Source organism: Mirounga angustirostris, unplaced genomic scaffold (genome assembly GCF_029215605.1).
Source record: "Mirounga angustirostris isolate CCGP_5_RB_7025 unplaced genomic scaffold, mMirAng1.0.hap1 SCAF_5, whole genome shotgun sequence".
Classification (NCBI taxonomy): Eukaryota; Metazoa; Chordata; class Mammalia; order Carnivora; family Phocidae; genus Mirounga; species Mirounga angustirostris.
Window position 1 is genome coordinate 155,752,921 of NW_026991713.1, and position 22,904 is coordinate 155,775,824.

General features: G+C 47.0%; 1 protein-coding gene across 1 annotated transcript; it reads right to left on the minus strand.

The window, feature by feature from the left end:
• Positions 1–20,740, minus strand: LOC135364552 (transport and Golgi organization protein 1 homolog). Its single transcript, XM_064592717.1, has 18 exons — positions 20,604–20,740; positions 17,942–18,007; positions 17,365–17,496; positions 13,884–13,905; positions 12,055–12,143; positions 11,744–11,821; positions 11,291–11,401; positions 10,617–10,680; positions 10,309–10,447; positions 8,217–8,318; positions 7,489–7,549; positions 7,345–7,380; positions 7,198–7,265; positions 6,980–7,074; positions 5,954–6,036; positions 4,160–4,322; positions 3,485–3,567; positions 1–2,211 (listed from the first exon to the last, which is right to left on the minus strand). Exons 1-17 carry the CDS (start codon positions 20,667–20,669, stop codon positions 3,485–3,487), a joined length of 1,458 nt encoding a protein of 485 aa, XP_064448787.1. The 5' UTR covers positions 20,670–20,740; the 3' UTR covers positions 1–2,211.
• Positions 20,741–22,904: the final 2,164 nt, after the last annotated feature.

Genomic DNA, 22,904 nt, shown 5'->3' on the forward strand with positions numbered 1-22,904 from the left:
TGCCAATCTCTGGGCTGAGGTGTTATACTCTCAGTGTAATGTTGTGGACTTAAATGAACATCTTTTGATGATCATCTGATGGAGCTATTTTCATTTAAACAGTGAGAAGGGGGAGTGGCCAAGAGCCCAGATATTTTGCATATTCTTTTTCTTTTCTTGAGATAGAGACCGAAAAAGGGCAAATTTGTGCTGGAAAGGCGGCGTGGGGGGCGTGGGGGGCGTGGGGGGGTGGGTGGGGAGGACAGAAATTCCTAGATAGGCTCCACACCCAACGCCGAGCCTGACTTGGGGCTCGATCACAGAACCCTGAGATCATGACCTGAGCAGAAATCAAGAGTCCGATGCTTAATCGACTGAGCCACCCAGGGGCCCCTGCAGATTCTTTATGTACTTCAACTCCTATTCTTCTAATGACCTCAGAATCCGACAGGCTCCCCTTTCACAGATAACAGAGCTGAGGCTCTGAGTAGGCCCCACGGAGAGCTGGCATTCGGGCAGGAACACAGGTCAATCCGCAGGATACTGTGACCAAAGTTCAGGGAGATGCAAAGTGCAGGCAGGGCGGTGACTCAGATGCAGAGGCGTAGTGACAGGGATCCAGCGAGAGTGGCTCCTGGTCAATCCTGAATGCCCCACGAAGAGTCTGACTCGGGCTGAAGGCCAAGGCAGCCACTCTGCTGATCTTGGTCCCGTCTTCACTTTTTCTCACTGGGGCCCACAAACTCAGGCAGACAAGAATCCCCAAAGGAACCGAGTTCAATTTCCCAAGTCTCCACCACATTCTTTCACCCAGTTCAGAACCTTCAGAAATTCAGAGGAAACAACAATCCTTATAGATTATGAACGAACAGCTTTATGGCAACCATGACGTTCTGATACAAATAATTGCATCATCCACGCTGTGTGATGGACACAGGCAGCAGCTCGGTGTGGATCTCACGGTGTCCTCACACTCACTGCTCAAGCTGCTGGCCTGCAGGAACGGCCTCCGCTCTACCCGAGAGAGGCCCATCCACTCCCCTGAGCACCTCCATCCTGCTCATCCACAGCCTCCTGTTTCTAGTGACTCATGGCTCCCTCTCTGGTCCTTCAGATCCATCGCTGGGGCTTCCCTTATACGGAACACAACCTCTCTGTCGTTTAATGAATGTGTCCCTCGCTGCTCTCAGACCCCTGAAATTCCCTCCTCATCCCTCCCAGAGCACAGAATATCGTCTCTGCACAGTGTGCATGCGCATACCTGCTGTGCCCAGCTTTTGGAGAAGAGCGGCTCTCCTTCACCACAAAGGGACCTGCTGACCACCTCAGTATGAGTGAAAGACAAAGTCCCTCAAAGGCGTCTCCTGAGCAACCTGAAGAAAGTGATCATGTCCTTAGCAACATTCACTCTCCCATAACATGAGAGGCCTGCATGTAGGACTGCTATTCCTTATGGAGGATGCCCCAGCGTCTGTATCTGACCCACGTCAGAGAAAAGACGGAAGACCATCCCACTGGAAGTGACTGAGCAACATTCTAACAAACCGTCTACACCTGCCTCCAGCATCTGCCACTGTTTCTCATTCTCACCTCCCTTACCGGACGAGAGGGTTTCCCACAAGTATCCACTGACTGCCGAGGACAAGGGACAGACCCCTGCCCTAATGATTAATCAAGGGACCATAGCCCTGCTTCAGGTGTTTATATAACTGAGGAAATGAGAGCTCAAACTCAACACGCTGAAAACAAAGTGAGAGGTGTGTTTCATCCCGCCCAGAACAACAACTGTGGACTCTGGACGTGCCCGACGGTAAGAAATATATGTCTGCCATTGTGCGATAGAGACACTTCCTTCCCAACAACGGCACCTCCCCCCGCTCAGTGTGTGGAAATAGCCCAGCACAACACCTGTATGTCCTGAGAAACTTCAGGATGTTACAGCGCCCCCAGGCGGTTTTCCCCTCCCAATGTCAAGGCCTCAGCACAAACTTGGCCTTTGCCCCACCAACTCAATAAGAAAGAAGACAATACAGATTATAAGTCAAATCATACAATTCATATCATCAAACCCTGTGGTGTAGGTTCGGGTGCAGGGTAAGGATGCAGAGACCACTGGGTGGGTGGAGGGAGATGTGCCCCAGGGCTCCAGGATGGTGATGAAGGGGGATCCGTGGGGTACGGTGGACCCAGTGGGCCGGGTACAGGAGCAGGTCCTCTTGCATCCACAGGGTTCTGCAGAACAGAAACCAAAGGAATGTTGCTATGACAGACAGAAGCAGAACCCCCATCAACCTGAAACCCGAAGAAGCAGGGGTCAGCACGGTGAGAAGTCCGGAGAAGCCCAGTGTCCACACGTGGAATCACAGCCCCTCGTGGGTCCAACTGCTGCCCACCAGCCCCCGCCTGACCCTGCTCCGCTTCCCTCCCTGACAAAGGGGTCTTCTTCTACTCTCCCAAGTGCTGTCCATGGCCACAGACACCGCTCAGGAGACGGGAGTTTCTGGAGTCCTGCAGCGGACCGGGAAAAGTGCTGAGAAGAACACGATCCCGATGAGTTCGTGAGACCCAGCTCTGTGGATCTGAGTCACCGACATTCCGATGCTCCTCAGCTCAGGCACAGAGCAAATGCATAGTCCTTGGTGCCGAGAACCACTGAGGGGCCCATTCTGCATCCCCGGGTGCAAACCAATGTGTCTGGAGAGCAGGCGTGACCCTCCCAGGGTGGATCAGGAGAGACGCTATCAGTCGGCACAGCCAGCAAACCGCATCAGAACCCGCTCACGGGAGCACGACTGAAACGTGTGTGAGCCGTGGGCCCTGCAGGGAGTCACCGGGATTCCCTCTTCACGGCTGTGCTCTGGGAGGCGTTTTCTACCACACAGCTGGCCCCTGGCAGAGTTCACCTTCATCTCACCCAGGGAGCAACTGGAGGGATTCCGGGTCGCGTCTTTACCCACACAGATGGAACGCACGTGAGGTCGCAGCTCACCTTGTCCACCAACACTCACGGCTGCCCAAAGCACGTGGCACAAAGTGTGAGGCAGGGCATGGCTTTTCCCGTTTCCAGCTGTGAGGATTACCGCAGACATTCTCCCAGCTTAGTCTCCTGACCCGAAACCCAACACCACTACCGCTCCCGCGGGAAAGCAAACTGCAAGGAGTCAGCGGGACTGGCCGACTTCAGTGTGGAGTGAGATATTGCTCTCCTCCAGGAGTTTACACACACACACACACACACACACACACACACACACACACACAAGGGCAGGGTCCTGCTCTCCTTCATTTCTAAGCACGTGGAGCTTCAGGACGCCCCGCGTAAGGTGATGATTTGGAAACAGAGAAGTCTGTAGGCTCCGAATGAAGACTGGGCATATTGAAAGGTCAATGACACCACACACAGATCCCAGGACATACCCAATAGACACAGGTCAGGACAGGGTGCTGCCCAGACAGGAACAGGATTCCAGAAATGGTTACAACTGAGAAAAGACACAGTATTTACCTAGTCCTTCTGTGGGACCTTCTTGGGCGGGGTGCCACTGTTGTCCCCTTGAGAGCCACAGGTTTCTGAATACGACCGAAGCCCTGCAAGGGACAGAGGTGGATTCAGACTGGCCTTGACCATGCAGGATGCAAGCCAACCCTCTACACCTGCCCCACCCTATTCCACGCTCTCCCACTCCCACATCCCTTCCAGATTCAGAGCATTTCTCACAGGTCTCCTCTCACCCCTGCGGACAAAGGAGAGACAAGTCCCCCACAACTGAGGATGTGATCAGTCCACCCAGTGACAGATGTTTTCAGAGCTAGTGAATAACACTGGACAACTGGGGCCTCCACAAGTAACAGTGATTTGAGGTTGTGCTTCATCCATCCCAGGGCCCAAAACATTGTGTCTGGGCAGTGCCCATGGGCAAAGCTTTTATGTCTGTCCTTTGCAAACTGTCACTTTTCTTCTCTATGGCAGACACCTGCTGCCCATTTCTGTAGGGTGAAACAAGACAGTCCATGAAATGGATGTCCACAGAAAGGTGACGAATGCTACTATGTCCTCACTCAGGTCGATCCTTGCATTGCAAAGCCTTCTGGTACCTCCTCTACATCTTCTCCACCAACAGAAGTACTTAAACTATGAATAGGCTTTACGATTCAGGTCATCCAGTTCAGATCATCTTACCATGTGTAGCAGGAATGAGCTGTGGTTGAGGCCCCCATGTCCACCCATGTGGAGGAGGTGGAGGTGGCCCATAGCCAGGGAAGCCTGGTAAACCCTGCCCCATGTGGTAGGGCATATGGGGGGGCCTTGGAGCATGAGGAAACCCTCTCACATCTGTACCGACCTGCAGAACAGAGGACAAAATATTTGGGTAAGACAGCCAAAAGTTGCAACACCAAGAGATGAAACCCAAAGAGCAAGCTCTCAGCATCTGGCTCCTTCCCCAATACCACGTTCCAGGAGAGCCACGTCATGCTAGAAAACTTTGTCCCTCCCAATTGCTGCCTACTATCATAAGGGGGGGGACGGGGAAGGAGAAAGGATGTTACAGGAATAACCTACTGTCATCAAACATCACTACCCAAGTCTGCCAACATTCACTACCAAGAAGTAGAGTCTTAAAGGGTGAAAAGGGATCACTGGAAACAAGTAAAGCAGCCCACACTCCAGACAGGGAGGCATCGACATCGTGGACAACACTTCATCTTTCCTCTTCAACCACCGCAGAAGATTTGGGTTTGTTAAGAATAGACAGAATGTGATGAAACTGAATGCCCTTTCTCCACAAGGAATCCGAGCCACTCGAGGTGAATCCCTTGCCTGCAAAGCCCCTGACTGTCCCCACCTGCCTCACTTCCTGACAAAGCCGTCTTCTACTCTCTGCAGTTTCTGTCCAGGCCACAAAGACCCTTGAGGATTTAGGGGCCTGTGGTCTGATAGGGGACCTGGAAGAGGGTTTTCTGAGAGGAACATGATACCAATAGCCCTTATTTACGTGCAGCGGCTGTGTTTATCTTAAAACACAGTCATTGGAATTTTCCGCACACTGAGTTCCAGAGCAATTTTGTCCAGTGGGAAATTAAGATGGGAAGGCTAAATAAGGCTAACTTTTGTGAATTTTGAGAATTCACAAAAATGTGTATGCTTTCTGACGGACAACTCCAGAGCGTGTGATGAGAGAAGAAACCAGCTCTCACAGTGACCTAAGACCAAAAGGACCTGCTCCTAGAAGCCCAACTGCAGGGCTTGTGAGGCCCGGGTCATGCAGCTAATCACCGACATCCCCGCTTCAGAATGTGTGTGCCAGGACACCCCCCACTTTGGAAATTCACAACAGTCGTTGAAAGGGTACAAGTAGAGGGATTCTGTACAGCATTTGTACCAGCAGAAGGAAAACAGGGATGACTTATGAAACTTGCCCTATCTAAGAACATTCCAAACTGCAAAACAGACAATAGAAAATGGAGAGAGAGTTTCCCCTAGTTTCCAGTTGTGAGGATTACCACAGACCTTGGCACAGGTAAATCATCGAACCCCAACATGAACACTACACCAATCGCACCTGATCGGAACCTACTGACTGGCAGTCAGGCCGGCCAGAGACTTCACTGTGGAGTGACGTGTCATCCTCCTCGAGCTACTTTCCCCCACAGGCATTGTGCGTGGGCAGGGGTGGACGGATGGACACAAACACACACACGCACGCACACACTCACACACACAAGCACACACGCACACACAGTGAGCGCCCTGCCATCCTTCACCTCTAAGCACCCGTGGCTTCAGGAGGTGCCACCGAAGGTGAGGATCTGTAATGGAGAAGCCTGTCAGCCCCCGGGTGAACTGCTTGTATTTTGAAAGGTGAACGACACCACAGACAAACCCTAACCCACCCAACAGACACAAGGCCAGGACAGGGTGCTGCTCAGAAAGGGAAAAGTTTCCGGAACACCTGGTAGAGGCCACAGTAGTTACCTTGCTCATCCCTGGGTCTCTGTGAGGCTCGGTGCCCCTGTTCCCCATGGGAGACCCACCAGTTTCAGCATCAGACCAAAGCCCTAGAACAGATGGAGGTGGATTCAGACCAGCACTGACTGTGCAGAAATCAAACCAACCCTCCAAACCCGCCCCTAACACGTTGCCCTCTGTCCCACTCTTGGGTCCCTTCTCAGACACACAGCATTTCTCAAAGGTCTCTGCTGACCCCTGAGGACAAGGGGGAGACCTCTGCCTCTCCCCCTCGAGGATGGGACCACCATCGCCCAGCTTGCTTCAGGTGTTTTCATAGCTAAGGGGACAGCAGTAGACTGCTCTGGGCTCAACCAGCTAAAAATGGATAAACCCTCAACATGAACGGCATGCATTCTCGTCTCAGGCCGCCAGTTGATGGTTCAATCCTTCAGTCTATAGATGAGGCCTAGCATGTGTGGCTGGCTATTACATAAATATTGAAGAGAAGAATTGGAGTACACTAATCGTACAGCCAGGAGCAAAGTAAAAATAGGCAGATTGAGAAGTAAAGCTGTGGCTTTATACCGATAACATTAGAGGAGTAAAATGCATGAATTTCATGGATTAATATAGGACTGTAGATGACGAATAAAACAAAAATCAAGGAACCTCCATAAAGAGTAAATAAATGCCATTTTTCTCCATTTCTTTTTTTCCAAAAAGTCTTCACCATTGCATCAAGGTGGGAAGGGAGCTCGGGCCCACAACTCCTCCAGGCTCAGCTCTTCAGTAGGTGGGTGGTAGAGGAGGTGGGAGGGTCTGCAGTCACGGGAGGGGCATGAGCTCCACCTGTCACAGGGACAGGTGCCCTGCGGCCGGTGGGCACCTGAGGAAAGCACCCTCCTGTCACCCCTTCAGACAACCCGCTGTCCTTAGGTAGTGCTTGTGATTCTCTCCAGGACACACAGTGATCACCCACAGGAACGGGAAGGACACCATGTGCTCTCCCAGCAGAGATCAGGCTGCTGCATTTCACAGCACGCTCCCTACCTCTCTGCACACGGTTCTGTGTCTCAGGTCTTCCCGGCATCGGTTCCTGCCTCATGGATCCCTCAGGCAGCATCTCTCTCCTCATCATGTGCAGTCTTGAAGACAGAAAAAGAATGGACGTCTATAAGAATGACACCACCATGTCCTCTACTAGACACTAAACAGCTTAGCCTTGACCCCTCAAGACGCCCAGAAAAAGGCACGTCAAAATCACACACCTGTGTTTCACATAGGCGTTCTCCCTCCTCTGCTGCACTATCTTCCTCTCCCAAACCTGAGCCTTGATCTGGGGGAGAAAAACACATCCACCTTCAGCTGTGCCGGACTGGGCCCCAAACGAAGAGGAGGAAAAAGAAAACACTTACCCAATTATCTAGAGCACTTCTCTCATGAGCTGCGATCTGAAAAAGTCAACACACCAAGAGCCCATGTTGGGGGATCGAAGGGCCACTTCCATCACCTGCAGGAGGCGCTAAGGGGCCAGGAGGTTGGGGCACAACTCAGGTTACCTTGTGTTGGAAGGTGAGCTCTGCCTCCTGCAGCTGATCTTGCATCTCTCCAATTTCTTGCCTGTGAGTTATAAGTGCTCTCGTCAGATAACACCCAATATTGGCTGTGATTTTAAATCATCTGCCCACGTGGCCATTCTCCTCTTATCTGTCCCCTCATACAATTGATCCTCACACAGGAAACACTTTTCACATGGTTATAATGTACAGTAGGATCAAAGCTATTGTTACCTCTTTTCCGTAATCATTTTTCTTCCCCTGCAGGGTGCAGAGTTGACATAATTTCCTTACCCATTTTCAATCTCGCCCTAATTTATCACGTGACAAGGGTGCCATCAAGTGTGCTGGGCAACTTCTATCCTCGCCATGGCTCCCAGGGCGGCAAAGACCAGCGCCATCAGATGGCCCTGCCGGGCTTATGGGTAGGATGCATCCTACGACAAACTGCTTTCCTCCAGATTAGGACAACTGACACCACCCCCAGGGACGATGGCGTGGAAGAAGGCTCCACAGAATCAGGCCAGCGCTGGGGATCAGGACATGTTTAGTAATGAAATTGCTTTGTTCTTTCTAGAGCTTAACTTTTTGTGTCTGTTAATTCTCTCCGGATATGCCTCTGAATTTTTGTTTATATTACATGTGAATTGAGTCTAAACAATGAAGAAAAGTTAAAAATACAAAGTGAACAGGGATTTCAGGAGCCGCTAATATTCAGTGTCTGAACTCACTTGTACTTGTCCGTTGCTTCTGTGATTCCTTTCAGATTTTCCATGGCAGCGGACAGCTGACTCTCTGTTGCCTCCAGGTCACAGCGGGTCTTTGCAACCTTCCTAAGACAGGAAAGGTATAGACATGGTCCAGTAGCCAAGGTCCAGAAGTTCTGCCGTCATTCCTCCCAGCACACTGGATGGCCTAGATTCCAATGTCCCTCATAAATGCACAGACTGACAACACAAGGAGGGAAATGAATTGAAGGTCCCATTTAGGGTTAAAGAAAAATCAAACTCTGGATGCTGCCAAGTCCCTTGCAATCGGAGCTGTCTTTACACTTCTCTACTTCATTATCAACTCCTCAAGTAACATTGCAGCTTGTGTCCTCTCAGAGTTGGTCTTTTGTCAGAGACGGTGAAGGCTCCTTTCAGTTCAAAGTGAAAAACCAAGCCTGACCAACTATAGGATGAAGCAGGGGACCATCGTTAGTCGTACACCTCCATGGGGAGCCCTGATCCTCAGACCAAGGCTGTGCCTGACAAAATGAACCCAAAAGGAAGCCTTCCAGAATATGGCTTCATCAGCATGGCAACTCACTCCCAGACATCTCTGGGTCTACAACTACAACCCCTGCCTCCTCCTTTGAAGAGGCCAATCTTAGTACCAGCAATATGTCCTGAAGCGCAAAAGGCTGTGAACTGTCACATAGCCAGTGTGTTATCTCCACGCAACAGATTTCAGATGGAAAACTATCAATTGCATGGAGTCAACCGACTTTAACAAGACTGAGTTCACTGATAGTGAAGGCAGCAACGTGCGATGCTTAAAAAGGCTGCTTTGCTGTGCTGCCCTCAGACTCTTTTGCTCATGGTGTTGATTTAAAGGGTTTCAAGAGGACACCTCATTTCCTCAAGATCACATGCCAAAAGACTCTTAGAAACTGAGTCAAAAGCTCCCGACAGAGAAAGACACATGCATTTGCTTCTGGTCTCTCAGGCAATCCTTCAGCAAATGCTTTCTGGAGCGGCTGTAATGGAGTGGCTCAGTTGGAAGGTGTAGAAGACAGAAAGGTGGTCAGGACACTGTACCCACCCCCAAAAGAAATTTCCAATGAACTGAACCAAGATGCCAGTGACACAGAGCAGCCCCCATCCCCGCTGTGGGAAGGAATAACACAAAGCTGAGTCTCCAGGGAAGACAGGGAACAGTTTTGCTTTTCAACGTGAATGAGGGACTCTAAGGTCCTGATCTCCTCCTGAGAAAAGAAAGGAAACACTGGACAAAAGAGCAAACTCGTGAGGGAATGCACCCAATTTCTAAAGAGTACATGAAGAAACACGAGAACCAGATGGAGAAGAAGGAAGCCTAGGAGAAAGCCAGCCTGGCAGTGGGAGCCAATCTCCCCAGGACACATCAATACATTCTGGAACAGGCAAGTGAACTGTAAAGAAGCTGAACAACTTTATGGGCATGGGCTTAGAAGGAAACGAGTGAAGTTCAGGGTCAGCCAGCCAAGGTGAGCCCTAGTGAACCCGCAGGCTTTGGCTGGGACCCAGGAGAGTTATACCTAAAAAAATCCGGTGGATGGGAAATACCCTGGCCTTCTTAGGGACTGGGCGACAGTGAGTGATGTCAGTTGTATACTGGATGAAGGCATCCAGGACTGCTGGAGCCCCAACCCACATTCCACAAGGAGACTCCCAGTGTTTCCGCAGCAAGACAATTCCATTTTTCTATCCCCATTATTGACCCAAGGCTCGTACTGAACCAAAAGTGACTGAATTCAGGGCTAATAAGAACATGTGATGACACGGAAACCAAAAGGACAAGGCAGACAGACCCAGAGGGGATCCAGGTATCAAAGGTTTTAAGGAGGGTACCTTCCCTCTTCTACTCCAAGGAGTCACACAACAAGCGTGACAAGCAGTCAGAACACAAAGGGAAATGCAGGTCACACACATCAAGGCAGCAAGGGCAGGCACAATTCTACAGAATGCATTTGGCAAAAATACTCTAGATCCAATTCTAAAAGAAATACACTTATCTAGACTGGCCGTCACCTAAATTCATACAATAGTATTGGTGACAATTCACACAAGAATAGCTTACTCTTCGGCAGCCGCTTGTCTTTGTTTAGAGAAATCCACCACGATATCCACTTTCCTCCTCAGCATTTTCAGTTCGGCTTCTTGAGTTGTTTTCAAAGAACTCAGGGCATTGCAATGGTCTTCCAACAATCGTCGACATTCTGGAAAGGATGAGTTTTCTTTTGTGTGTGTATGTGCACATGACCGGAGAACTTCGGTTTGATAGGGAAAGGAGAAGGGCAAGACCTTGAAGGCAGGAAGGCATTCCTTCCCTTCCCAATGCAAGCTCATTGCCACCATATGCGGATTTCTTCCCCCAAAAGAACATACCCTGCAGTTCTCGTTTTTTGGCCCTAAAGGCTCTCTGCTCTCCATCCTCGAATGCATCTTGGGCCTTCAAGACAGATATGAGAAAAGACATTCAGGAAATCATGATCACAGAACAACGTGAGGGTGTCTGACACCCTCCTCCTGCACAGGATCATGCAGTGCAACAAAGAAAGCCCTTAAGGCATAATGGAACAAGGAGGAAGTAAGCAAAGTGGAAAATAGTTCACGTCAAAGAACTCACAAATGACTTTCTTAGTGGCTTTCCTTCATATATATATCCACATACATACATATATACACATCTTCCCCTATTCACATTGAAAATGCTCTGTTTGGCATTAAGAGACGAAGGGACTGCACAGTTGGGTCAGCCATCGCCCTTCATCGCTCAAGTGTCTTGTGGGGATTTTCTACATATCTTGGAGGGCAGGGCTGAATGATGTGATCATTACCTCGCTGTGAAATCAACCATACTTCCTAGTCCTTATAAGAGCAAACCCCATCACGGTGGTTCTAAGTGAAATCCCAGCTCACTGCTCCGTAGGAGTTTCAGTTCCCAGAGGCCCACTCTCTACTGTGCTAAACAGCAAGCGAGGATGCTGCACTCATCTCACCCAGTGAACCAAAAGCCTGCCGGGGCCACATTAAGGTAAAACTCAACAGCCAGCTCTTACCACATCCTGATTCTTGACCTTCTTCTCTCTCTCAAATTGCAAGTGAGCCAGTGCCCAACGAAGGGTGTCATTTAAATTTTCATTAACTTCGTCAACCTTTTCGATGTTCTCCTTCAACAAAACATTTTGAATGAGTAATAATAATTCATTCCTTGGGGCACCTGGGTGGCATCTGGGTGGCACAGTCGGTGGAGTGTCTGACTCCTGCTTTCGTTTTGGCTCAAGGCCTGATCTCAGGGTTCTGGGATGGACCCCTGCATCAGGCTACACACTCAGCATGGAGTCAGCTTGGGATTCTCTCTCTCCTTCTGTCCCCTACCACTCACTCTTTCTCTCTCTCTCAAATCAATCAATCAATGTTTAAAATAATAATAGTGATAATGATAATGATGATAATTCATTACTTTTATTTCTGTTGTTAGGACACAATTCAGGCAAAGAAGGGATTCTTACCTTCAATTTAAGAACTTCCTCAGAGAGAAACTTATGTTCACTCTTAGTTTCTGCAACATGCTTCTTGCCTTCCCGGATCTATAAAACATATGAAAAAAGGAAACAGAATTCCAAAATAGCATCGTGTTACACAAACCTATCTACTAATGTGTGACTCCTTTCAAAATAGAGAGGCAGTGCTCTACATTCGTGAAGCTTCTCTTGAATCAGGACCATTTCTGGATCACATGAAATAGGTCAATAGGATGAACTACAAGAGGTGGAAGTAACCAAAATGAAATCACAAAAAGTATTTGAAAAGGCACTGATACCTTCAGCTCCCAAAGGGATATTTCCTGAGCAAGCTCCCTGTTTTCTGTCCTAAGTCGATGGATCTTCTCATTTATTTGTTGTAAGGTTACTAAAAGGAGAAAAAAGAATCGCAAAGATAATTAGCAAAACGAGTGACATTGAATAATCCCAGTGTATGAGCACCAGAGACACATTCTCTGACACTCGGGTGTAACTAACTTGTTAGCATTCCCATTGTGCCCTAAGGAAGCAAGTTTTAGCAGCATTTGAAACCCAAGACAACCTATTTTGGGGAGATTCCTACTTAAATTTTTTTCAAAGATAGAGAAACGCCCTCAAATGTCTTCTACGTTTACTCCCATCTGTAAGCACCAGTCTTGGAAAATGCAATCACTGCAAATGCTGATGTCATCCCCAGATATGTAACAGAAAAATCAAGCATCCTGTCAACTAACATTTCTCTCCTCCAATGATTAAGGTACAAAAATAGGTCCCTGCCAACAACCCAAAATGAACAAAACCATCCTTTGCTCCTGCTCAGCGCCATGTCCGTTTCCAGATCCTCCTTGGAATTCCACACAAGGAAAGCTCAAAATGGCAATTGAGTGACAACTCCAAGGCCTTCAGTGACTTTCTGCTGCTCACAGATTGCCTGTCATGAACCCTAGGCAGGGGCTCTGGAGGACAAGACCTTTGGAATCAAACACACTCGGGTACAAACTCCACATTACAGTCTCTGGAGGGCCTGGATAACTCACACTCCCTGGAACACAAGCTTTTCTCATCCCAACATGAGAAGGTTACCCTCTACCCTGACAGGAAAACCACACTCATGAAGCGCCCTATCACAGATGGATAACACATCGAAGGTCGAGAACACAGACTCCTCTAACTGGCTCCTAATTCTCTCATCTTGGGGTACCTGCGTGGCTCAGTCGGTTAAGTGTCTGCCTTCAGCTTGGGTCACGATCCCACATCGGGTCATGATTCCACTCTGGGCCCTGGGGTCCCACATCTGGGTCTGCACTCAGTGGGGTGCATGCTTCTCCCCCTCCCTCTGCCAGCCACTCGGTCTGCTTGTGCTCTCTCTGTCAGATGAATAAACAGAATCTTTTAAAAAATAATAATTCTCTCATCTTACCTCAAAGTGCAAACTTCTCTTCTAGTGGCCCAATGTGAGCGCTCTCCTGCCCTGAGATCTCTCTTCTCACCACGCCCACTGCTGCACTCACAGGGACGAACACCAGCATTCGAGGGTTTGCTATGTGCCAGGCAGCCACCCTGGCCGTCAACAGACAGCACCGTGGAATCATCACAATCCATGAGGCCCGACACGATACATCAGCCCCACTGGCACACGTTCCTTTCCACTCATTCTCCCCTGGCAGGAAAGGCTCCCTCCACTTCAGACTCAAAACCATGGTTTAAACCTCTCTTGTGACACACGCTCTGTCTGGCAATATGTGGCTCCTTCTCTAAGTGTAGCCTGCTTGTTAGACTCAAAGAGTGTTTTCTCATCTTGACATTTCGCCAAGAGCCAGGTCATGGCATAGTACTCACTCCAGACCTCAGGCTCCTATCATCGCATGCCTCCTAAACATGTCTCTGCAAAATTACTCTTTCTATTCTCCCTACTCCCATGAGGTATACCTCCTCCTGGTCTCCTAAGAGATGGCAACACCCTCCACATTGTCACTTAGACTCCACATGGGAAAGAGAATGATTTTCAGGAGTTAACAAGTCACTTAGACATCAGAAGTCACCATATTTACCCCTAGTCGAATTATACCCACATCAAACACCGGTACTGAGAATTTACGACAATGAAAACTAAAGCCAAAAAACTTACCTTCATATCGCCGAGGCTTTATCTAAGAGAGGAAGAAACAAAATGAAGTTTGATGTCAAAACGTACTACTAGGAAAAATCTCTAGTTCAGGTCAATACCGAAACAGTCATCCAAGAAAATTACAATCATCATTTTGTATAGCAGAATGACTTCACAGGATTAAAAAAGAAGACAAAATTGGAATTTCCTGATTAAGTCATCATAGTTCACAATCCATTTCTGATAAGGAGCACAAAGGTATATAACTTAGTTTTGACCCCAAAATCTATTCACATACTGTGAAATGAACGTTCAACCTGTTCAATTCTTGACAGCGGACCATGCAGACATTTAAAAAAATATTCATTAATTCATCATTTCCGTAACTTTAATGCAACCCGATATGCACACTGAGTTCAGAAACGGATTATTATAAGATCCTGAAAGAAAGAAAATGGAAGGAAGGGAGGAAGGAATGTAGGAAGGAAGGCTGGCAGGTGAGCAAAGCTCTGACAAAATTATGCCGTTTTCCTTGTCCAGAAAGCTTCTCTGAACTATTACTAAGGGTTGGCTGTTTGCTGAATTCACACACAGTTATGGCACATCAGGTGCTATGAAGTTTCCCAGACTGCTACAGAGGGTCATCAAAAAGACAGAAAAGCCATCGAATGAGAAAAAGAGTGGCACGTGGCGAGAGACGAAGCATAAGCAACAAGAGAAATGACAGCGGATGTTTCAAAAGAGGGGAACCGGGCTATCCAGATCGAGTCACCCTGATAAATTATAGCTTAGTAAACTCTAGGCAAGACCCCATTTTGACACCATTAACATATTTCCCCATTCAAAAGTTTTACAGGATGAGGAGAGGCTGAGGCCCGCCCCCAAATCTTGCCAGGATATTGGAATATCACCATGCTATCAACAAGCCAGTCATAATAACGTTGTTAGAGGAAAGTCCATCAGTGGAGGGCAAACAGAAAACCATGGTGATTCCTGTAACTTCACATGTTGCTTAGGAATCTCTGAGTTGCTCTGGCCCTTGTCACCGAGCCCCACAGGAAGGGGAAGTGAAGAGACAGATGAGCACACCAAAGACGTCATAGTTTTGTTTTCCTTTTTTTAAAAATTTTTTATTGTTATGTTAATCACCATACATTACATCATTAGTTTTTGATGTAGTGACCTATGACTCATTCTGCATAACACCCAGTGCTCCATGCAGAACGTGCCCTCTTTAACCCATCACCTGGCTAACCCATCCTCCCACACCCCTCCCCCCTAGAACCCTCAGTTTGTTTTTCAGAGTCCATCATCATCTCTCATGGTTCATCTCCCCCTCCGATTCCCCCCCCTTCATTCTTCCCCTCCTGCTATCTTCTTCTTCTTTTTTTCTTAACATATATTGCATTATTTGTTTCAGAGGTACAGATCTGTGATTCAACAGTCTTGCCCAATTCACAGCGCTCACCATAGCACATACTTGTGTTCCTTTTGAAGGGAAGGTTTCTCCATTGGCAGGGAGAGGGGGGAGATTCCATTTAGAAATAAACTCAGAAGTTTTCTGTTCTTCTTAGAAAGGTCTGCCTTCAAGTGAAACTATGTCCCCAGAGCCTAACTGGGCCTTTCCCAAAGACTACGCAATAGAGGTGAGGGGGAAAGTCTCAACTCCAATGCAATCGCCTCCCTGTCTCACCTGGGAGTAAACTCAGTCTAACCCCAGACAGATGAGTAGACAACCTCACCCTCACATCCTATTTACCTCAGTTCCTTTACCAGAACAGGAGATCTAGCTTTCAACACAACCATACAAGGCATACTAAGGGTAAAAACCACGACAGCAAGCACTAGAATCACACTACCTAAGGCATCTAAGGCAGAGATGATGGCATTGGCAGGTTGGGAATTTCAAGTCCCTTCCATACCTGATATTGGATCTAAGCAAAAAGGGGGCAGTAGGAAGAAGAGGTGATGAATGTAAGCAGAGATATGAAACTCTAAGATTTTACCGGGATTCTGGACAATACCATAACAGAAATCAAGAATGCCTTTGATGGGTTCATTAAGAGACTCAACATACCAGAGGAAAGAATCATTGTGCCTAAAGAATTTCCGGTAGAAACTTCCCAAAAGAAAAACAAAGACAAATATTAAAAAGACAGCACAGAAAATCCAAGACCAGTGGGACAATTACAAATCGTGTAACACACACAGAATAGGAGCAGCAGGAGAATGGACAGAGAGGTAGTTGAAGCAATAATGACTGAGGATTTTCCTAAATTAATATAGCCACCAAACCACAGATCCAGGAAGCTCAAAACAAGGAAAGCAGGATAAATACCAAAACAAACACACCAACAACTAACGCCAATGATGCCTAATCCAGAATGTTCAGTCACAGGTGATTAAAGACAAAGAAACAAGTCTGGAAATCTGGAGCAGGGCTTGGGTGTGGGTGGTGGAAGGGGGAAGGAGAGCAGTAACCCTTACCCAAGAGGAATAAGGATAAGGACTACATCACACTTCCGAAACCTTGCCATCAAGAAGGATGAAATGTTTAAAGTGTTAAAAGAAACATCCAACGAGAAACCTGTGGCCAGTGAAATGATCCTTCAAAACACACTACAGAGTAAGGAAAACCGTCGGGGATAATGATGGGCATTACTTCAACGGTAAAGGTGTCAATCCTCCAAAAGACATAATAATTTCTCATGTGCATGCATTAACAACAGAGTGTCGAAGTACATCAGGCAGAAACTGAAAGAATTGCTGATGGAAACAGATGAATCCCTATTATAGCTGGGGAATTCAGAACCCTCTATCAGTCATTGACAGATCCAACAGATACAGAAATTCCATGAGAATACAGGTGAACTGAAAAGCATCACCAATCAACTGGATCCATTAACATCTGCAGAATAATCCATTCAACAACCAAACTAAAGACATTCTTCTCAAGTTCCCATGGAACATTCACTAAGAGAGGCCATATTCTGGGCCATAAGATACATCTGAACGACCAAAGGAAAAGAAATCACAGGACGTATGTTCTCAGACCACAAATGACTCAAACTAGACATCAAGTACTGAAAGATAGCTAGAGAATGACCAAAAAATGGAGATTAAACAACACACTTCTAAAGAACACATGGGTTGGAGGGCAGGTGGGTGGAGGGATGGATGAAAGAGGTGAAGGGGATTAAGAGTACACTTATTGTGATGAGCACTGAGAAATGTATAGAATTGCTGAATCATGTTGTACACCTGAAACTAATACTACACTGTTGGCCAATTATGCTTGAACTTAAAAAAAAAAAAAAAGAACATATGGATCACAGAAGGCACTGCAACACAAATTTAAATCTATTTCAATCTAGGTGATCATCAAAATTGATGTATTAGAGGGATATTTCTATTACTGAATGGATATAAAAGGTCCAATAACTATAAAATTTTCTGCTCATTTATGAAGAACAGTATATATAAGCTACTTTAGTATACTTACAGCGAGGATGGTTCTCCAGATATAAATGAGAAAGACACAAACTCCCAAGGGGGCAGTGATAATGGGAAGTTTCCATAGAACTCCAACCCCATCAGGGCCAAGAAGGAAACGGTCAGGCACAACATGGACAAGCTGAAATAACACGTGAGACAATGAGGAATCTCAAAGATTTACAATGTCTCTGTCCCAAACAATCAACTTTACAAACCCTCCACCAGCCTCCCCCAGGTAAGCACACCTCTCAACTGCCTCCCCATGGAGGAGAAGGAGCACAGAGGGATTACAAAGGAACAGGGGCAAACTTTTGGGAGTGATGAGTGTGTTTACTATCGTACTGTGCTGATGGGTTTCCCTGTGTTTACCTATGTCAACTATCAACAAACTGTATTCTTGAAAAAGATGTTGTGATCATATATACATTACATAACACTGAAGCTGTAGGAAAAATCTAATAGACAAATCTTAAGAGATTTTATTTTGCCTATAAACACATGGCAAATAAATTTTCTATAGCTAACAGAACTTAAGAATTTATAAGCCAACATAAAATAGACAAGATAAGTAAATGTAAACTTACAGTAGGTAAGAAGTCACTGACTTCTATTGTACATCCATGAAGGACCTGGATAAACTCCTCTGGAACCTTTCCAAAAATAGGCCCAAAATTTATGGAAGAATGAGAAAAAGCAAGACTAAAAAATGTACTAGAGATATAAATGAGAATGTTCTATGGACAGATGTTTATAGATCAGGACATGAGTGAGAGAGAGACAGGAGGCTTCTATTAGAAGAATATGGGATTATTATTTCAACAAAAATAAATTCGAATTACTGTTTAGTTTCTGAAAACAGTGATGTTTTCTTTCAATGCCCACTTTGCTTCAGAATCACAGCCCAAAATGTCAGATTTCAGGGGTACATAAAGATTTTCATAATCAGGTGATCTTGTTTATTTTGATGGTGTCTGTGACATTTTAAATTACTTGAACACCTATCTCCAAAAGCCAATGAAAGGCATTCATGTTCCTATTTCTCAGTATTGTAACTAAATCAGTCAAGAGCAACTCTAAAATTTGATTTTTAAAAAGATTTTATTTACTTATGTGAAAGAGAGAGAGAGAGAGAGCATGAGCAGGGGAAGGGGTAGAGGGAGACAGAAAAGAAGACTGCCGGCTGAGCAGGGAGCCCAAGCAGGGCTCAATCCCAGGACCCTGGGATCATGACCCAAGGCTAAGGCAGAAGCTCAACTGACTGAGCCACCCAGGTGACCATGAAATTTCATTTCTAAAAGAATACAAAATTCCTGGATATGGACACCAAAACAAAGAACACATCTCATTTTACAAAAACTGGAGTTCCAAGTATTTTAGGAGACAAGACGCTCACAATGCAATTCCTACTAATTCACACCAAGCTTGAATTTTGTGCAAACACAACTCTCTAGAAAGTACCCCTGAAATCTATAACATTTTCATCCTCAACCCTCACAGCTGAGGTCACAAACATGTGTGCTGGTGGGAAACATACACGGTCTTGGAACAGCCGCTGTCTGAAAGAGAACATTAGCTATCTGCTCAATGGTTGATCATGGGGATCAAATGCACAAAAGACAGAGGCCATCTTGTCACAAATGGAAAACACCCCCAGTTGTGGCCACGTGGTACATCTAGCAGCTGTCTGGATGCTGACCAGTAGCTGACTCTTAACTAGATGACATCCAATGGGGCCAATAACACTAGGTTCTAACAGACAATGGCCATGAGCAGGTGGAGGAGGGAAATGCGAGACCAGGTAGTTTATGCAAGAGCTCAGAGATGAGGGAGGGTGAGAAAGGCGAAGTGCTCTATGAGATGCAGCCTAGGCAGAGGGGAATATTTCCAATAAAGACTACGAAGAAATTCCCTCCATTGAAGACTCAAAAGAAACAGAATCGAGTCTATTTTGACTGGAGGTATTCATGTGGGATGATTCTGCCTCAACACTAGGGTCCTTCCTGACTACTCCCACTTTGCAAATCCCTCTCTAAGAATCTGGTGTAGGCCGATCTAAAGAAGTCTGCTTATTTCTAGAGTGTTCCCTGTCTGTCTCTCTCTCCTGAGGGTAAGGGTTTTCTTTTTTAAGGAGTGAAATAGTCACACTAGGAACCAGGTATTTCTTTATATTTGGACAATCCTAAGGACATTCAGGAGCTTTTGACTTTGGGGAAATCAACACTCTGTACACACTGGGCCAAAGAAAGGGTAACAACTCATTCACTTCCTGATTACATCAATCCATCAGATTTTCCTGTGACAAACGTCCCAGCGAGATGCGGTCACTTAGTGTCTGCTGGGCTTCTCAGGGCTCCCACGGACCTGGTGGGACACAGAGTCCCTGGGGACAGCCTCCAAGGCCAGGAGGAAAGGGCTGACTCCGAAGTTGTTACAAGTCAACCAACCAGGAAGCACAGAGCACAAAGGACATTTCACTGTTTAACACTCAAGACCCAACACCAATGCTTAAGATACCACTGTTCCCAGGGCTGCCAAACTTCACAAATATGAACAATGTGCTGACATGAAATCAATGTAGAAGATGGACCCTAAACATACAAGGCTTGAAGCAGGATCTTCACTGGGCTTCCAGGAGCCAGTCTAATGCCCGTAGCTCCTATAAATTAGCATTCCCGACATTTTAAAAGACAATTTTAATGAGATATAATGTACATATCATACAAGCCCCCTATTTAAGACAAAGAGCTCAATGGCTTTTCATATCTTCTCAAATCCTTCCTTCTTGCCACCATTACCCTAGTATTTGCAGGTTTCCATCCTGCCAGAGCTGCTCTTTTTGGACCAAGCAGCACAGACAGGACCCAGAACTTGATGTGGACGGCTGTGGCCACAGCCCCTTCAGGCTGACCGAGAAACCTGCCCTGTGGTCCTCGGTCTTCAGGAAGAACAGCAGTTCTTCTGAAGTTCTCACCAAGAACCCCATGAAAAAACTATTATTTGACCACCATGTGAAAGAACCCAGTAGGAATGAAGACACCACTAGCAGCTTTGAGTCACCGGGGGGCTCAGGCCGTTCAGTGACGACGTCTTGGTTTGGATCAAGTCATGGTCTCATGGTCCTGAGGATGAGCCCCTCTTCAGGCTCTGGACTCACTGCACAGCTGGCTTGGGATTCTCTCTCTCCCTCCCCCTCTGCCCTTCCCCCCACACCTGTGAAGATGCCAGTGAAGTGCCATGTTTACTCACATTTGGGTTTGGGGAACCGGGACACCGCAGCAAGAGCACCAGGAACAACAGCCTCTGCACCTTCATGTCTTGGTCCTTTCAAGGGGTGCTGGGGCGTCAGGGAGGAGGTGGAGATGGGGGGTGGAGTGGAGGTAGGGGTGGGTGGGGTAGGGAGGGGTGGGAAGGGGTGGGAAGGGGATAGGGTTTTAATGAGGGTTGGGAGCAGGGTAGAAATAAAGGGTGGGATTGGGGAAGGCGTTTGTCAGGAGAAGAAGGGGTCAGCGACGGTGTCAGGGTCAGAGTAAGTACTCGAGGGGAGGTTCAGAAAGGGTAGTAGGTCAGCAGGTTAGTAAATCACTAGGTCAGCAGGAAACAGTAGCAGGTGAAGGGATTGGAGGAGGATACACTTTTCTCCAAGCCTTCCCCTGGTTGAACCATTCCTTAGCAACCCAGAGGCTTTATACTCTCTCTCAGCCAATCATCTGCCTTTGCCCCTGGTAGGTCATAATGGGCACCCCGCGTGACCTCATATTTAAAGAGCCCCTTCCCAACTGGCGCCCCACCACGTGCCATCCCAATAACAGGTCCTCTCTGGAACTTTGGCCATCCTTCTTGTTTCTGCTGCCTCCCAACCCAGGTCCCTGTTGCCCTCTTCTGGGCGCTATCTCCTTCCTTCCAGAACTCCCATCCTAGAGCCATTGGCTGAACAACATATAAAGCAAAGGAGGACAGAACTGCAACAACAAGCAAATACACAAGCAGAGTGGGAGGTTTCAACCCTCTCTCAGTGACTCAAAGCAGACAGAACATCCATAACATGTAGACCTTGAGAGCAAACCATCTGAATCCCACAGCTATCTCCGTATGTCTGTCCACATCCATAGACCACTGTGGAGGACACATTAACTTTAGGCATATAGGATACACTTACAAAAATGCACCCGATCTATTTTGGTCATAAGGGACATTTCAATATGTTTCAGAGGCATGAAATCACACAGAGCATGTTGTGGTAATATAATGTGCTAGAAATCATGGATAAAAAGCTCACTAGAAATTCCCATATGTTTAGAAATTGAGAAGTACCTCTACAAATAAAATAGGAGTAAAGAAATCCCAAAGAAAAAGCTACATTGGAACCGAATGAAATAAGCATGACAAAATTGTAATCAGATATGTCTTCTGGGCTGGTATATCCTGGGATATTAGTATGAGAAGACCGAATGGCCTCAAAATCATCCCTAATTGACGGAGACATTTGAACACCTCCAACAGCGGTAGATCTGTCGCTTATCTATGTGACCCTGCTACCCACTAGCTTGGGCTTTACGATATGAACCTCACAGGGGAAACAATCCAAGCTGACTCTCATGGGATCTCTTGGGACCTCCAGGAATGAGAGCATTTTAAGAGAAAACATTCACCAGCTTCTCTCCTGGGGGATCCAAGACAACACCCAGAGAGCTGGCAGCCCCAGGTGTGCTGGACGGGGAGAGCCAAGCAGGTGGGCAGGGCCAGGGACCCAGGTGACTGGACAAACCCCCTGTGATCATCTCTCTTGGGCCCTGTCCTGAGCCGAACCTCCTAAACTGTTTCTCTCTAGGACTAACACAATTAGTGTTATCTAATTGTGAGTTAATCCCAACTCATTCAGGCCCAAGGCAGCTGAAAATCAATGCTCTACAAACCACCACTTACTGTGTAAATTTCTTGTAAACAGGAACCATTTCAGCACTGCTAAAATAGGAACGCAGTATCTTTAACATAAATATAAATATATTTATATAATTAGCCATAAAATATAAAGAAGCCATAGAAGACACGCAAACGAAAACAAAACAAGGATAGCAAAACATTTGTATTAAATTCTGTTTAGAAGCTGCTGCCCGCCTCCAGAGCCCCAGAGTCGGGTGGTCCTGGTTATAGAAGGAGAGACCAGCTACAGAAGGGGTGGAGTCAGACTATATATATATAGGCCCAGCCTATAAGGGGGACTAGGGAATTCCAGGAAGGATGGCCGGGGTCACCCTGATTATAACTGGAACAGGGAGCAGGGAAGAAGAAGCAGTGAACAGAGTTTGGGGGCCTCGAACAGGTGAGATCACTCGTGGAGGTGAGGAAGTGTCCCCAAAGCCAGTGTCAGCCTCCTGTCTACGAAGCCCTTCGTGGCCCCTGGAAACAGGGCCGGGAGCCTAGAGTGTGAGATCCAGCTGTGCTGCTTACCAGCTCTGTGACCCTGGGCTGCTTTCCTTCAGTGAGCTGGGGCGTCCAAGCCTGTGTCCATAACTGTGCTGAGGACAAGAGGAAGCCCCGTGCTGAGCA